This window comes from Zootoca vivipara, chromosome 5 (assembly GCF_965207765.1).
Source record: "Zootoca vivipara chromosome 5, rZooViv2.hap1.1, whole genome shotgun sequence".
Lineage (NCBI taxonomy): Eukaryota > Metazoa > Chordata > Lepidosauria > Squamata > Lacertidae > Zootoca > Zootoca vivipara.
Window position 1 is genome coordinate 50,016,407 of NC_142588.1, and position 18,754 is coordinate 50,035,160.

At 39.7% G+C, this 18,754-nt stretch overlaps 1 protein-coding gene across 24 annotated transcripts in view; it reads right to left on the reverse strand.

Annotated features, from left to right (window-relative positions):
- ADD3 (adducin 3) overlaps positions 1–18,754 on the reverse strand; it is a 105,707-nt gene that overhangs the window by 19,990 nt on the left and 66,963 nt on the right. For 21 of the 24 annotated variants that reach the window (XM_088670624.1, XM_088670630.1, XM_035134156.3 and 18 more), the window contains 4 exons: positions 8,391–8,611; positions 3,171–3,309; positions 2,128–2,279; positions 1,912–1,992 (listed from right to left, as the gene is read on the reverse strand). In XM_088670624.1, the coding sequence (XP_088526750.1) occupies positions 1,912–1,992; positions 2,128–2,279; positions 3,171–3,309; positions 8,391–8,585 (567 nt within the window). In that variant the 5' untranslated portion in view covers positions 8,586–8,611. Of the gene's footprint in view, positions 1–1,911; positions 1,993–2,127; positions 2,280–3,170; positions 3,310–8,390; positions 8,612–10,743; positions 10,832–18,754 lie in introns of all 24 variants that reach the window. The other 3 variants (XM_088670627.1, XM_088670628.1, XM_088670629.1) reach the window with 1 other exon arrangement.

The window sequence follows — 18,754 nt, forward strand, 5'->3', positions numbered from 1 at the left end:
CGACCTTCTGATCAGTAAGCCCTAGGCTCAGTGGTTTAACCCACAGCGCCACCTGAGTCCCCCACAGCGCCACCTGGGTCCAAAGATATGGTATTTTTAAAGCCATTTCAGTCGGCTCTGTTGTACTTCAGCTCTAAGTTGTCTACTAAACATTGAAGAAAAAAGTACAAACCCTCAGGAGATGCTGCTGTAGTTAGTAAATTACCTTGCTTGCAAATATGGATTTGACAAGCTCTTAATACTCCTTTATAGGTATTAATATTCCTTTATTGAGGTATTTGATTAGGTAACGAGTAAAGGTAAAGGGACCCCAGAACATTAGGTCCAGTCATGACCGACTCTGGGGTTGCGGCACTCATCTCACATTATTGGCCGAGGGAGCCTGTGTACAGCTTCTAGGTTGGCAGGAGCTGGGACCGAACAATGGGACTCAACAATGGGGATTCGAACTGCCAACCTTCTGATCAGCAACCCTAGGCTCTGTGGTTAACCCACAGCGCCACCTGCGTCCCTTTAATACTCCTTTATATTATGAAGCAAATACTGTGCCTATTAAAGTAGTTCTTATAGCTCAGATTACTACCAAGCCTTAAGTGTCAAGCACCTGTGCTTCCCTGTAACCTTGCATGCTGCATACACAGTCTCAGGCTATTTCCTTCCAGGACAATATTCAGGAGCTCCAGGACATGTTGTTTCCAGGACACATGACATCAAAACAATGGACTTAGGCACCGACTTTCACACTTGGTTTGCTGCCATCGCAGCATGTAAAATGCCAGATAGTGAATGTAGCCTCCATGAGACTTCTCTGCTGTTACAGCCACCAAATAAGTAGGAAGGGAAGCAAACAGCTGCAATGAGGGAAGCCATTAAGATTCCCATCACATTTCTGATTATGTCACTCTCAGTGTGATGCATGTTGAATTTCCTAACAGTGGCTTAAGGGAGGAAAAAGACAATTTCCCAATAAAACGGATGGAATTGTTCAGTGTGCCAACTCCAAGCTCAAATTGTGGGGCAGGGATAGGTGTGCTACACTTTTTCTAAAGGAGACTATCTCAAATAGGATAGGAGTTGTTTTGCTTAATGAAGTGTTTCTTTAGGTACAGGGAGGCTTTCTGGCTCACTCCATCCATGTTCTCCCACTATATGCACCTGGATACAAACAGCCAAGTTTAATTTAAGGTACTTAAGAGGCACAGGATCAGGCATAAACATGAGTGGGAGAGACAACAGAGAACAAGGAGGAGGATCATATGGTAAGAAGCAGCAGATAAATTTTGGCAGAGGACTGGTTAAAAATGCAAGTGCTTGTTCAGCAGAAAGCTGCAGGTGAAAGGTAATATAAACCTGAATAGAAACCTGAAGATTGACACTTGCAATAAAGTAGCCGCGTTTTAGCAACTGGGGAAAAAATGTAACCTTTGTTTTGGTTGTTTGCTCAAAGAAAAGCATTAGGCACATACAGGCATCAACCCACATGCAGGGGCTACGTTCCAGGCCCCTGGGCGCTTAAGTGAAATGTAAAGTGTGAAACCCCCTTTAAAGAGACACTAAATGCCTATTCTCCGTGCTCTCCAGCTCTCTCTCCAATCCAGTTGAATCTCTGGGGCTGGCTGGAGGATGAGCGGTAAAGGGGCTGCTACTGCTGCATTACCCCCCCCCCCACATCAGCTGTTGGGTAGGGAGGCTCTCTCCTGCCATTTCCTTGTACGATTCCTTCCTTCCTTCCTTCTTTCTATCATTTCCTGGCTCCATGCATATATGTGTGAATATAACACGCCTAAGTGGGGGGATGCCTGTATGTCCTAAAGGTTCTGAAATGTCTTTTGGGGTCAACAGTAAATGAAACAGAACAAAATTCTCAACATAATTAAGTGTATAACATTATTCCCTATGTTAAGTACATACCAAATTGGAGGCAGAAGCTTCAGAAAATGATAGGCCTCTTGGAATGATAAGAATATGATCATGTTCTTTGCTTACTCTTACCTGGAAATTGAGAGGAAAAGGTTACTGTGATGCTAACAAAACTGTATGTTTAATCCTGGGGTAATATGCAATTTATAGGGCAGATATATCTTCCAATATGCAAAGTAATAGAAATGCTGACTTCAGGGTACTTACTGTGATATATGAATTGGGCAGGTGTGCCCATCCAAACAGATCTGTCAGCCTATACAAACTGGCTAATTTACAACGAGTAAGTTTTTCGCCCTTTACATATGTAGTGGTATCTATCCCAGGAAGGTCATTGATAGGTGTAACCAATCCAGAGCCTAAATTATATTATAAAAAAAATCATTAGAACATTCTCTTCAAAGCAACCATATAGTAACATTTTAGACTGAACTGGAAACTGCTAACATTGTGGTTATTTCCATTACCTTCCCAACAACCTTTAGTATTTAAACTACTGAACTTTGCACCTGAGAAATGTTTATTTTCTGACTTTCAAAAGAGAAGGCAGAACCAAGTTGGTGACACAGGCAGGTACTTGAAACACCACCTGAAGCAGAATTTCGCAACAAAATGTCACTTTTTATATTTTCCTGCTACCTCAATTAACAATTAAATAAAAAAGCTAGCTATTAACATAGCAGTTCTTTTTTAGAAGAAAGCATTATATTTGCCATATATAAACTAGAGGTTAAAGCAGGTATAGGCAACGTGGCCCTCTAGATCAGGCATCCCCAAACTTCGGCCCTTCAGATGTTTTGGCCTACAACTCCCACGATCCCTAGCTAACAGGACCAGTGGTTGGAGAAGATGGGAATTGTAGTCCAAAACATCTGGAGGGCCGAAGTTTGGGGATGCCTGCTCTAGATGCTGCTAGACTACAACTCCCACCATGCTTGACCACTGCCATTGTGGCTGGGGCTGATAGGAGTGGTAGTTCAATAGCGTCTGGAGGGCAGCACATTGGCTATCTGGGTTATAGGGAGTGGTATTGCTTGTATGCAGCAGAACACTGGATCGTTTTGATATCTCATATATACATGTATATGTAATCACAAACAGAAATCAGTAGAAGCAAAAGTGAATCTATCAGCAGTTTATCAAGGTCAGGTTTTCCATAAGGTAATCCAGGAACAAGGATAGGCATTCTCTATAAAGGTCATTTTAGTTATTAGAAAGGATTAATATTAATTGTACATCCTTTTACTTACTTAGAGGAGATGAAGAAAATCCCGCAAAAGAGCTTGCCATAATGTAGTCAGCAATTTGCTGTAAGGCAAGCAACCCAGTTGGGTTATTGCCTTTCTTCATTTGCTCTTGAATAAGTGATTCCAGGTCTTCCCGAAAAGCCTGTGAAGATATAAAACAAGAAGAATCAGCAGCTAGTTGTTGTTGTTGTTGTTGTTGTTGTTGTTGTTGTTGTTGTTGTTGTTACCATCCAAGATAGTTACTTATTAAAGAGCAGTTCATTTTTTAAAACTTAAGTTTGAAATATTTTGGAACTGGAATCTCTGTACTGAACTTCAGAACAACTACATCAATTTAGCATAAATAGCCCATAGCAGAAATAGCCCCGAGTTGCACTTTCTCTAGTGCCTGTTTGTGGATTTTTTAGAGCTAGGAAATGAAAGGAGCATGCATGCATGCATGTGTGCGTGCACATGCGCGCGCACCCACCCACCCACCATTCCCCCATCTTCTCCCACTAATGTCACTCCCCCACAAGCTCGCTTCTTGCCTTGATGTGTCCCACTCTGACATGCAACACATTTACTTCAAAATTATTTTAATCAAGTATTGGTAACCATTCGTGCAAACCCAACAGCAGCTGATGAAATACTGGGGACATTCCTACCTGAAGCCATTTCTTAGAAAAACAACTTTTTCAAACAGGAAGACTAATCGGATGTTTGACCCAACTGAGCTAAATTCCATGGTGTGTGTGTGTTTTCCAACTCACTATGGATTTTACTAATTAACATGTTATTTTGTTACATATTATAGCATATAGTATAGAAGGTCTGAATGTCTGATCGTCTTTGAAGTCGACCGTGGCAGGACATTCTACAAAGCTTTCTAAGCTGAACACTACTGTGTCATAATACATACGCTAAGAGGTGCAATATAAGGCCAGGAAGTTATTTTTATTCTTTATATAAGCATTTCTGGAAGCAGCGGACATCACCCTAGTCTCTCACTCTAGACTTGACTCAATTACAAAATGCCTTGAGGAAACCAGAGCTGACAGCAACCAGGTGATCAGATTTCCCCCAATAAGGAATAATGTTTTATACATCAACAACCAAAAAGTGCAACCCAACAGTGGATGAAACTATATATTAGATATTGTGATACATCTGGATTTAGTTTTTTAAAATTACACAATGTCTCTATAACTGGCTATACTGTATTATTACATAAAACTATGGGGAAACCACAAATAAGGGATGGTAAGTGGAAAATGCTGAAGGAATTAATGGTTTGGGGTCTTAATTTATCTGCACTGCAATACCATTAAAACTGCTAGACTATTATAAATGTGGGAAGGGTGAGGTTAGGAACATGGGGTGGGGGGTGGGGGAAGCCCAGTGAATTCTTGCCAATAGTGTACCACTATATTAGCAATACTAGCCTCAAGCTCTGCATGTCTGGAAACTGCTGATAAGCAGCTCCCACTAGCCAATATAAAATTAGAGCTAACTGAAAGTTCTTTACTCAGTATTTCATGCAACACACACAAACACACAAATAGACCTTAACTGACATGAAAAAAGCTAACAGGAACATTAACTACTTACAGATGTAAACAATTTGCTATTTCCTTACCTTACCCTGAAATGTTTTTAATCTGTCTATTCACACATTGACCCGGGCAGAAGTATCTGTCCCACCCCAGGAAGTCTCTTTCTGCTCTACTACATTTGTGCGTATGATACAGTTATGCAATGATGTGGCTTACTTCTGCTATCTCTGACTCAATAGTTCTATGCAACAGTACCTCAACACACAGCTATCATTCTCTCGGTGCTTCAGAAAGACTCCTCTCGATGGTTCAAACGCCTGTTTTGTATTTTTACCCAGAGCTTTCTGGCATTGTGCACTGCCTAAAGCAGCATCTGTTTCCCCATAATACAATGTAAACAAAACGCAATGCTATTCATAGCTGCAGAAATGATTCTGATATGATCAAAAGGGGACAAAAAATGAGGTGCTATGGTCACCATGACAAGGCTAAGAGGAAACTCTCCAACACCAAATACCAAAAGAAACAACACTACTCCAATATCAAAAGGAACAACACAAACTGCTGAACAAATTTCACCAAGATCAGGAACACCCAGGAGCCCTGATCAGGGATTTGCTACGAGGCACCAAACAACCAGGAATGTCATTTGACCTGTCAATTGTTGTTAAACAGTGGTCAAGTGTCAGAACAAGAAAAGTACATTTTATCTTATAGCATTTTAATACTATTATTGTGAAGCATTTAAATTTATTTCTGTGTGTGTGTGTGTGTGTGTGTGTGTGTTAATATGAATATTAACTTCTAACAGTGTTTGGTGCTGTTTCTATAAATGTGAATGTTTCTTTTCTCTGGCTTTTATCTAGAATACTAGGATCAACCATTGCTATTTTTCTAGAAAAGGTTTGCCCTGTTCTCTTAAAATGGCAATGGTGCCCACCTGAGAGGGGACGGAACAGACTATTCAACAAAATTTGATCAATGTTAAACAATAGGTGGTCAACTGAACAGTGTGCTAAGCCTATTACAAAGCAGCGATTCTACTGCCCTGGTCACTCATGCACTCACTGCGGAGTTTTCTAATTATGTGGATTCTGCCCTCAGGAGTTATGCCAGAAGGCCCTGCAACCTTCCAGCAGTTTGACTTCACCCTGAAAGGCGCATTCCTCCCAAGACAGACGCTAACCAACAAGTACCATTATTATGGACACCTGGTAAAGTAGCACCTTTGAAATTAGTAGCACAGATACTACTAATTAAACATGTACTTATTTATACACAACAGTGTAGACAGTACAGTAAGCCCACAACTTGCAAACACTTAACTTGTGAGATTAATGTGCATGGCAATTAAAAATAAATAAATAGAAAAGAGGTGGGGTTCTGGGAAGTATGAATTTGGCAATCCCAACCACCTTTAAACCCAATGGGTTTTGATGATACACAATTTTGGCTTTAGGCGTGATCCCCTGCATACGTTGTGGGTCTACTTTACTGTATAATACAAAAACCACAGTTCCTTCTCTTGTTTAAAAACCAGCACAACTATCCTATTAGAGCAAGTTGCTTGCTGTAGTGATAGTTTGCATTTTAGTGAGCATGCCTGAAATACTATATGAAATAAACTATGTAACACACAAGCTGTATAAACAGCATGCATTTTCCTAGTGCAGCATTACAGAACTGAAGTTGACTCAAGATAGGGCCTACCTATTTATTTATTTGTATATTTAGCAAGCACATGACATGTATATGCTATGTCTTACACAGGATTTCTCTTCCACAGTGACAGAACTGGTCATGTCATATGTTTACTGAATTCACAAAGTACAATATTGGCTCCAGGCTGACACTGTATATGGATTAGCTTAGGGTCAGTTTTGGTCGCATGAAACTATTCTTGAATGATGTTTTTACAGTATTGACAGACATTTCACATAAAGGTAGAAAAAAGCAATACAGAAAAAACAGAATGTGACAGTTTCACAGGAAGGCAACACTTAAAATGGAAAATGTAGAATCACATCTGAAATAGGTGCCCATGCTTTTAAACATGAAGGATTTCTTTCAGGTAGACAAATTCTATTTAAAAAAAATGTAGAATTTTGCTACGACCAATTAAATGTAAGAGTCCTCACTGAATAGCACAATACATTTACTTTAGCTTTACAGTATCTAATAACAAGTATTTGACTAAAAAAAGTAGTGTATACATTTCAGATATAGTGCAAACCATAAAATTCCACTGTAAGTGCCCACTGTTCACACTAACCCATACTGTGTGTAACTCAAATATCATCACCTTCCTCTGGACCACTATTCTGCCTTTGAAGTACACAGCCTACCAAACACAGCTTCCCAATTAGCCCATATGCAAGCAACTTTGTATGTGTTGTCTTCAGTCTCTGTTCACTAGGAGCTCTTCTAAGCTGTATACAGCCTTTAAAAATGCCTCTTCTAGCATGCTGAGTTCCTCTGAATTACAGGCTTGGAGCAGGATGAATCTGTTACAGAATTATTCCATGGTAGGTTTAATCCACTAGTTGTTTTATTTGGAACTTGCAATGAGGAGCACATAGCAAAGTCACCCTTTTAGTAATTTATTTGGAGCCATGATAGCCAGAAACTTACAACTAATAGATGGTTTGAATAATATAGAAACTGGAGGAAGCAGAACATATGCCTTTCAATTATCATTCAGGCATAAATCCTACACCAACCTTCCATAAAGGATTAACTCGTATTACTAGCTTTAGACGTTTTCATACTGAAGTTAAAAGGGGCACAGACACACCTACACCTATCCTCTAGCTCAGGACAGAAGTTTCATTTTTAAAATGTCCACATAGAGATGCTACCTGAATATTCTAAACACATTTACACATAAGCCAGTCTCATGGAGTCACACTGTCCATTTAGGATGCAATCTGATGAATATGGGTTTACTGTACTGCCTAAAAAGATTGTGCACTGCTTTCTTGTAGACTGGCCCTGTTTCCTTGGCACGCAGACCTATGAGCAGACATGGATTATAAAAAGCAAAACTAGCTCTATTCTGGGTTGTTTTTGGACAAATTACAATCTCCCTTGGACTCATGAAGAAGTTTGACAGTTTTAACTACATAACTACTATTATGAGATGCACTGAACTCACACACAAGTGTATGCTAAGCTGGTGTTCTAAAACATTATTTTATGTAAAATACAGTTTACCTTTTCCAACAAACCAAATCACATGGAGGCATTCGAGGCAGCTTTTAAGTACAGAATTCAAAATAAGAGCGGAATGCCGATCTGCATGTAAATGTCCCAATAGTTTGTATCTGGGCAGTGACTTCCCCTTTCTTCCCTGTGTCTAAGCAGCAATCAAATGCCATGTAGCTGGGAAGCTACTTTTGTGCAGTGTTAATGAAGCATAGCATTAAAAAAAAAAGGGGGGGGGGAGAGAGCCAAACTCCACATAAAGGGCCGTTTGTTCGCACAAGAAACAAATACTGTACAAACCACCCATCGATGATTTTCATGAAATGTTACGCACTCCTGAGTTATTCTTTATCGCAATCTTGTAGTCCAAGAGTTTCTCTCCCATGTCCATTATTTTTAAATGAAGACATAACAACACAAGTCTCTGCAAATGAAGAAACACAGTTTTGTCTCCCCACAACCCCACCCCCTGAATCCTACTCACAGGACTTTGTAGTATCTGGGTGACTCTTTTCCTTTGTTCCATCATGTTGAAGTCTTGCCTGAGGTCAGGAGACATGTTTCTTTCGCGGATGTAGTCAGGGTCATTTTCATTGATGCGGTCAAAATATCTCTCTTTGTGAGGCATGCTGGGGGGTGGAGGGGTTGTGATTACCCCCTGGTTGGTCTCAGCACTCATGCTTCAATCTGGATTATTCTCTTCACCTGGAACAATAAGAAGCCAGGAGAGATTTAATGGCATTTAAGAACAAGCCATCAAATTGACCTTACAAGGATGGACAATTACAGAGAAGACGTGGATTTAGAATCCTGTGACATGACAAAGAGCAATCAAGGGTGGGGGACAGTTGTACAATATGCACATTTTCATGCCTTTTAAAAGGATTATTAGCTTTTCAGTTTTTGTTTTTATTTATTTAATGTGATTTCTTTAGGACATCAATCACTTAAAAGTCTACATCCATATAATCACATAAAATTAATCAAGATTTAAGATTTAGATGAACTTTTTTTCAGCCTCTAGTCTTTTTTTTTTTGGTATGTTATACTTATTGTCATTGCTTTATTGTTGGTCTTAATTGCATCTTGGGATTTCTGTAAATCTTACGTTCATTTTAATCAAACCACTTGGAGAGCATGCCAGATGAAAAATGTTCAAAAAATAAAACAACAATTTATGACAATCCATTCACTTTCTACTTGCAGTATGGTCAGAATATAAATGACGTAGGTATACCAAATGTCGAACTTTTTTTGGCTGTCTGAAATACCTACTGCAAATTAGCAATCACTGAGAAGGGCCACCTCAGCCAATCTTGTCCTAAGTATCTTTCACATCTGTTTGGGTCTCAATCTAAAATCTGCATTTCAGTGACAATCAGCTTTCTCCCCTCTGGTGACCACAACTGGCCTGGCACAAAATTCCCATAAGTTCTTTATGTATTGCAAAAAAAAACTCTGTAAGGAAGATCTTTGTGCTAGGTAAGCTCAGCACAAACTGAGAAAAGACCTTCTAATTCTTCAAGCACTCTGTATGTAACCACAGAATTTAGGGGAAGACTAGGAGATTGCCTAGTGAGGAAGAGTCATACTACTTTTGCCTCTCTATAAAGCAGCGTTTCTCAAACTTGGGACCCCAGCTGTTGTTGGTAGTACCAATTCCCACCATCCCTAGCTAACAGGATCAGAGGTCAGAAATAACAGGAGTTGTAGTCCAACAACAGCTAGAGGTCCAAGTTTGAGAAACACTGCTCTAAAGCCTAGTGCTAAGTGAAAGACCAACTCCACCACATCTCAAAGTTCCCTGTGTTTTTGACGAGTGAGAAGGAGGGGATTGGTCATCTGCAATCACAATTAATAGTTGGCTAGTAAATCAAGGCAACATTGGGGGACCATCAATGTACCGTATTTTTTGTCTATAAGGTGCCCCCATGTATAAGACGCCCCCTATTTAAGAAAATGGGGGGAGATACTATCCGTGTATAAGATGAGCCCAGATTTTGAATATTATTTTAGAGTAAAAAAAACCCATAGTCTTATACACGGAAAAGTACGGTAATATGTAATTTCTAATTGCATGTTGCAAGGTATACACTTGTATAAGAATCATCACTTCTGAGTCAGATGTTAGCTTGGGTTGGTAACACTTTAGTTGCTTCTAGTAGATCTCAATAGACCACCAGGTGGTGTCTAAATCCTGAAGTGGTCTTAAACTGAAAACAGTTCAGAGGGCCACATGATTAGTTTCCCTGGACTGTAAATAGATTTCTTAGAATATCTTCATACTGCAGTTTCTTCCCCAGCTATGTATTTGTGACACAGGTATTAAATATGCCCCCCCCCCGATGAAACAAAAACATAGCTTGAATTTTAAATAACCTATTGAGAAAGTGAGACACAATATTATCAATACTGTTAAAGAACATTGCTCTGAACAAGAAAATGTGTTTCAAAATTCATTTAAGTCTTGTTCACATACTATTTATTTTCAGCTTGTGACTAAATACCACACTGGATACAATTTATAATGGTCACCTTGCAGTTTGTACACAAACAAGATCAAAGTGATTTTCTATACAAGACCCTGCCTGTAAAGTATTGCTGCACTCTATGCGCTGCCTAGGGGAATTGGAAAAGCGACCACTTTCCAGTGGCCCAATACCATTTCTAACATATCCGCATAATACACAAAGCTATCTCCCCTTCCATGGCTGAAAATGGGAAAACTCCGTTTGAATGTGTGGGACTGTCTTACTGGATTGCAGCCAATCTATGGTGGCGTAAACTCCCTTGTAAACAAGAGGGTGGACACAAAGGCTTGAATACTAATACTTAACTGCTTTTTCTCTGTTACATAAATAGGCAGTTTTTACATGGTGGTCTTGTCTTCAGGGTTAATACTTTGCCCTCCTGCAGCTGGCTGACCTACAAACATCAATAAATGGATAAACAAATAACTTTAGGGACTCCCCAACCTGGTAGGAAGTAGAAAACAACTTGGCCAGATTTGGATCCATAACCCTTACAATCTGCCTACTTCTGGTTATTTGACTCCCGATATGGGTAAGTTTCTTTAGAGCACCATATGCCACAGCAGGGTCCCCAAACTAAGGCCCGGGGGCCGGATGCGGCCCAATCACCTTTTAAATCCGGCCCACGGACGGTCTGGAAATCAGCATGTTTTTACATGAGTAAAATTTGTCCTTTTATTTAAAATGCATCTCTGGGTTATTTGTGTGTTTTTACATGAGTAGAATGTGTCCTTTTATTTAAATGCATCTCTGGGTTAATTGTTGGGCATAGGAATTCGTTCATATTTTTTTCAAAATATAGTCCGGCCCCCCACAAGGTCTGAGGGACCGTGGACCGGCCCCCTGCTGAAAATGTTTGCTGACCCCTGTCACAGCATATTAGTGGAATGGGAGAAATGGAATATTCCTTAAAGCCCAAAGCACCCAAAGAAACCAGTCTGTGTTTCTGCATGGAGGGGGATGGATTTACCTCTTCCTACCCTACCCCAAGCTCTGAACTGAAGTGAAATAATTTTTTTAATGCTTGCTGTTTTGAACACCGCAGCCAGCCAAGTTTTCATCCTTAACAGCATAGCAGCAAAGAACAATATTTTGTGAACAGGAATGATGTTCTCCTTTTGGCAGTATATATTCCTTTTACTCTGCCCGCCCTTGCCATTTGTGCTTCTTGCTTCAGAATGCAACTGGTTATGATGAAAGTCACTGGTTACTAAAAGCTCCAGTGAAGTTCAGGGACCGGACAAATTGCACGGCATTGAAAAGAGGAGGGGGAATTGGAAGCAGTTGATAAAACATGCATACTATTTGCAAAAGCATGCTTGGATGCCAAATCATAGCAGGAAGAGATGTTCCACTAATTCTACATTTATATTTTGGATTTGTTACAAATTGATGCTGCTTGAGAAACTAAGACTACGTACTAGAAACTATAATTTGGAATTTTAAAAGCATGCTTTTCATAATTGAATAATTACTTTCCTTAACCTTTTAGAATATAATATTCTAAAACTTACATTCTCAATAGTCAACCAAGACTATTGGAATGTTGCAATTTCTTAAAACCTCAGACTCACAGCTCACAGACCTAGTTACAGGTAGGTAGCCGTGTTGGTCTGAGTCGAAGCAAAATAAAAAAAATCCTTCAGTAGCACCTTAAAGACCAACTAAGTTTTTATTTTGGTATGAGCTTTCGTGTGGATGCACACGAAAGAAGAAGTATGCATGCACACGAAAGCTCATACCAAAATAAAAACTTAGTTGGTCTTTAAGGTGCTACTGAAGGAATTTTTTTTTATTTTGCTCACAGACCTATTACTGTAGTTGTAACTTCATTGCAGAAGAACAAAGGTGCTTGTGGCAGCAGGGGACATAAAATTGTGCAAAAAAAGAAAGAGTATCTGAGTATCTAACAAAACCAGAGCTTATGCAATATTAATTCTTTTACAGCAGCACATAAACTGAACATTGTCAGTGATAGGTCCTTTCCCCCCCCCCCCCACCACCTCTTACATTTTTTCCTTCACCAACTTCCCTCCAGGGTAAAAATTTCCCTTTAAGCTTTGGTGCCTGCTGAGCAAACAAAAGCAGGCAAACATTTCCAACAACCAGGACTGCAGCACATACTGTTACAAAACAGCCATTAATCAGGTGAGGAGCTTTCAGGAACTCTGTTCCAGCATCAACCATCAAAGTACTTTGCTCTCTTCCCAACTACTTCATGAAACTGTTCACAGAGACAGGTTAAGCAAAGAAGGGATGTGTCAGCAGGGAGGTTTTGTTCTCTGGTAACCTCCTGCTTCCCTCATCTCCAGCTGGCACCCAAATAATAGAGATTCTTGATTTCCTGCATAATGGAACTTGAGTCTTACTATTTATATTTGGCTTCAGCCAACTAATCCCAACAAGAATCAATCGCCTCCCTAGCTCTACTACTACAAAGGTGTTCCATGTTAGCTGCTCTGCAAACACATACAGAACTACTTCATAAATCCTGAAAGCACTTGTTGCCTGATAAAAAATAAAGTGGCTATTCAATTCCCTTCAAGTACACTCTACACAGTAGATGGAGGTTTATAAATAAGTCCTTTAAGATGCTATAGAAATGCTGCAGTCCTAAGCACGGTTACTAGGAAGCAACTCCTTCACTGGAACTTACTACTTATCAAACATGCATGTGTAATAGCAAACAAAAATAGTTTATTCTATTTTACACATGGAAAACCATGATAGACCACATGGACTTCATACTTTTTACTTAATTAGATTACCTGTGCTAGAAGAGAGATTGGGCAGTGAGACCTTATTGATTCTCCTGGCCCTCTCAACAGTCATTGCTACCATAGATCTTACTATCCTCCTGGACTGGCTAGATTAATTGAGGCATGGTAATAATTACGAGTCTGCTCCTCGTTGTATGGCTAGTCCCAAAGGGTAGTTTTTTGGGAGGTTAGTGTGCCAACCTACAGCACTTATATTATGAGGTCCCAAAGGGTTCCCTCTTGCACACAATATTATTTTATTATTTATTAAATTCATATCCTTGCCTCCCTCTTGCACACAATATTATTTTATTATTTATTAAATTCATATCCTTGCCTCCCTTCCAAAGCAGTCATGGGCGGCAAAAACATCAATATTTTTAATTGTAAATTTTTAAACTGCATTTAGTTGCATTTTAAATTGTTGTAACCTATCCTAGAACCTTAAGGTGAAGGGCAGGTAACAAACTGAAATAATAATAATAATAATAATAGGCAGATCATAACAAAGGTACGTATGGTATGTATGGTCATGGTGCAAAGCTACCCATTCACTCCCCCAACTGAATTATTTCAGAGTTGACACTGTTATTGAGCTTGATCTTCTAGCTGGCGTTTTTGGTTATTTGTTCATTTGCATTCTCCTAGAACAAAACAAACAGATTGAGCAAAAGAACAGGAATCCATTTATATATTATTTTACCATTTATTTAAAGAACTTGTGAACCAGTCACAATTCAAACATATTGCAGTGGTGTACAAAAAAGAGAGAAATAAATACCATTACAATACAAAATCTGAACACTATGAATACATTAAAGCCATCTGTAAAAATAGATGGAACCATATGGAACTGAAGTAAACACTACCTTCCTTTTCTGCTGATCTGAACAAAAAATGGCTTTAAACATCAGGCATAATTTCACCCCTTTTTAACACCCCCAATAAGGCTAGCACAGACATCCTGGGCGAGAAAATCATGAGGGCAGTGCTATAGATCAACAAAGGGCTCAAACTTATTTTACAAACAACAACATGGCAACCAAATCTGTGATGTGAGAGCAATATGAGGCATCTGAAGATTCAAGAATGCTTATTTTGAAGGAAAAAACCAGTTTGAAAAGCTTTTCACAGATGACAGCATTTTTCTGTGCTTGGTCTGAAAGATTTTGCTGCAGTCTTGGCAGTCTAGGTACTGCTGCACTGAAACTGGCAATTTCAATTTTGGTTTTCATGACTTAGCTTATCTTCACTATACTTAATTCAGCTTGGACGAAGCAAACGTCAGCTGAAAAGAAAGAGAAAAAAATGGACTGGGTCGCCCCCTCCTTAGCAAGTGGGTAAAATCCCATGGTGGTTCAAAATGTTACCAACTTTCTGCATACCATATTCGATAACATTTAGAACTTAAAACTGAAATATTCACATTGTTGTAGTACTGTACTTGACATATATTTTAAAAAATACCAGTTTCTAATCTGACAGTATTGTGAAATTTCTCATTATTACAAAGCAACATAACTGGCCAGGGATATTCTTTATTTACTATAAGCTGGCAGTTGTGTGTAATTTATTGTATTCACTGTGGATCAACTTGTAGTCATGGAACTATTTTCTTCACTTTTTATGAGCTGTAAACTGTTTCTATGGTTCCACTGAGATAACCATGACAAGTAAAAGAAACAATTGTACAATACATTTGGTTTTAATCATACAAAGTGTTCTTAAGTGCCAAGAGCTTGTAATTTTGTAAATATTTCCTCTCTTGCAGCACCTCCTAGGCTCCCAACTTCTTTTGCACAACCAAAATTTGTTCTTTTGGTTCACTCCAAAGTTTCCTCATGCAGCAGGAGAAAAAGTTAAATTTTGTTGTTGAGATACAAAAATGATAGACTACTGTAAATACTAGCTGAAGGGAGTCAATCAGGAATTTCGTTTTTCTTTTGCACATACACCTCTCTTTCTACTGGGAATACCTCCGAAGATCATGATTTCTCTGATGACTTTTAGCAGTATGGAACCACACACTGTATTCATATCATATCATAAGTCATTCTTGATTTATGGCAGTTTTGCCCATCCTTAAAAATGTCAAGAGGAGAAACAGCTGCCACTTTGCTCTGAGTGTAGGTTCAAAAGTTGGGAAGGCGAGCAACTCAAGTGACAGACGGGCAGCAACTGGTAGATTTTACAAATGTTTACATGAACAACTGATCTTGCACCACACTGCTGTAGTATGTGCCCAACCCTTTTCCTAGTGCAAGCCATTGCAGCTCCTCCTCTTTGTCCACATTCTATCAAGGCTAACCTTTAATTCTTACAAGTCAACAATGCTATTATCAAGAAGTCAAAAGGTTATCAAGTTGTCTGAAATTCTGCCAACTGGTGAGCACTTCCCATTATCAGTCTATTCCATCTTGAAGGTCAGACATATGCTCTGGTGAGAAAAATGGAACTGAAGATCAGTAGCAGAGACAGAAGTTCACAAAGTTTTAGACAGCACCCTGAGAAGAACTAGCCAAAAACATTAAAGCCCAGCATGAAGGAACTGCCTTATATTATTCTAAAATCCGCATTAGGCAAAACCTTTATTAGGTGAACAAAAGTGTCACAAAATAGTGTGCAAGATTTCAAATTCTCCAGAACTCTGTAGAAGATCACAAGAAGACCCCTGCTGGGTCATATAAAAGGCATCCTGCTCTTAGAATGGCTAACCAGATATCTATGAGAAGACAGCAAGAAGGACCCAAATGCATCAGTAGTCTCCTCAATTCTGATTCCCATACAACTTCTGACAGTGAAGGGCTATCCCTTCATAGCCATAGTGGTCTAGTACATAGCTGCCAAGTTTTCCCTTTTCTCGCGAGGAAGCCTATTCAGCATAAGGGAATTTCCCTTTAAAAAACGGATAACTTGGCAGCTATGGTCTAGTAGCAACTGATAGACATAGCCTCCATGAATCTGTCTAATGCTTTTAAAAAACCATCCATTTTGAAAGCCATCATGACATCTTGTGGTGGGAGTGAATTCCATAGTTTAACTATGCAACTGTGTTTAGTACTCTGTCCTGAATCTTCCAAAATGCAGTTTTGTTGGATAGCCCAACTTGTTGGCTCTAGTGTTACAGAAGAGGAAGAAAAACTGCTATTTACAGTACTTTCCCCACACCATGCATAATTCTATATAGCTCTTACTCCATTTTCTCCATAAAAAGTTCCCAATGTTTTAACTTTTCCTCATATGGGAATTGCTCCAACCCCTTGATCATTTTTGTTGCCCTTTTCTGAATTTTTTTTCTAGCTCTGGAATATTCTTTTTGAGGTGAGCTTACCAGAAGTGTGGTTGAAAGTGTGGTTGCATCATAGATGCGTATAGTGGTATTATGACACTGGCAGTTTTATTTTCACTCTTTCCTAATGATTCCAAACATCAACCTTTTTCACAGCTGCTTCATAATGGATTGGCTATTTACTAATGCTGCAGGGTCTCGTTCCTGGTCAGTCACTAGCATATATGTGAAATTTCTTGCTACAATGTGCAAGCACTGTAAATTTCACATTAATAGGGACATTATGTAAAATTTTGCTTGGGGGCCTCAAGTAATGATAATAAATAGGTAATCGTGTCATTAAAATGCACCAAACTGACAGTTTCCAAAGAACCAAGGTCCATCCAAAATTCATGTGACAATAAAGTGATGGGTCACCATACTAAGTAAATTTGAACTTGTGGCTCACCATAGCAAAAAGGTTGGGAACCTCTGCTTTAAGCCTTTGTGGCACCCAACTGCTGGCATTATGTCATTTCCCTTTCCATTGCTCAGCTGAGAGAGAGAGAGAAATGTGAACATCATCTTTGATGTTCTTTGATGTCCCCAAAGAAAACAATATCCATTCTCCTTTATAGCTTCAATAATAATAATAATAATAATAATAATAATAATAATAATAATAATTTATTATTTGTACCCTGCCCATCCGGCTGGGTTTCCCCAGCCACTCTGGACGGCTTCCAACAAAGATTAAAATACCATTAAAATGTTACACATTAAAAACTTCCTTAAACAGGGCTGCCTTCAGATGTCTTCTAAAAGTCTGGTAGTTGTTTTTCTCTTTGACATCTGATGGGAGGGCGTTCCACAGGGCGGGCGTCACTACCGAGAAGGCCCTCTGCCTGGTTCCCTGGTTCGTAGTGAGGCAACTGCCAGAAGGCCCTTGGCGCTGGACCTCAGTGTCCGGGCAGAATGATGGGGGTGGAGACGCTCCTTCAGGTATACTGGGCCAAGGCCGTTTAGGGCTTTAAAGATAAGCACCAACACTTTGAATTGTGCTTGGAAACATACTGAGAGCCAATGTAGGTCTTTCAGGATTGATGTTATATGGTCTTGGCGGCAGCTCCCAGTCACCAGTCTAGCTGCCACATTCTGGGTTAGTTGTAGTTTCTGAGTCACCTTCAAAGGTAGCCCTACGTAGAGCGCATTGCAGTAGTCCAAGCGGGAGATAACTAGAGCATGCACCACTCTGGCAAGACAGTCGGCGGGTAGGTAGGGTATCAGCCTGCATACCAGATGGAGCTGGTAAACAGCTCCCCTGGATACAGAACTGACCTGCGCCTCCATGGACAGCTGTGAGCCCAAAATGACTCCCAGGCTGCGCACCTGGTTCTTCAGGGGCACAGTTACCCCATTCAGGACCTAGAAGTCCTCCACACCAGTCCGCCCCCTGTCCCCCAAGAACAGTACTTCTGTCTTGTCAGGATTCAACCTCAACCCATTAGCCGTCATCCATCCTCCAACCGCCTCCAGGCACTCACACAGGACCTTCACTGTTTCCGATTTAAAAGAGAGGTTATTTAGTAAGATTTTAGTTATTTAACTCTTTTCTTCCACTCCTCCACTCCACATCCACTCGTTTTTTACTTCCCCCTCCTCCAAAACTATCAGTCAATACTGTGAATTTATCCTTTGATTCTAGGAAGCATAATGTATATTGCAGGCACCACCACCTATGCTGTTAAGTAGTAGCTTCATCTGTTAAATAGTTATAATCCTCAGTTAGGAACATAACTCCACTAGAAATGCCCTTCTATTTCTGTATTTTATTTCTGGACTTTGTTATTAAAAGTGTAAAATTATTCCTGCTGTGAGATGGACAAACTTGGGAGAAAGTGCATTTCAACACCACCCCTTCCTTTCCATGTCTTTACTCCACAACCCATCCATGCAACCCTTAATTTTTCTATTTCTATGTGATAAAATGCAAGTCTGTTCCAGCTGCGCAAACCTGTCTGGTAAAATCCCAACCACATTAAACTCTGCAGCAGTGTGTTTATCCATCTGCTTTAACCCACCCCACAAACAGCACAAATATAAAACAAACCTCTCTCTCTCTCAAAAAAAGCTTGAAAATTACAGAAAACAAATGCAGCCTAAAATCCTTACATATAAGCAAGAGAAGGTGTGCATGTGTGCTTGTCAAGCAGGTGTGCTGCAAAATCTGCAAGTCTGACATATCAGCAACATCAGCTTCAGGAAAAGTGCCAGCAAGAATAGCTAAGTG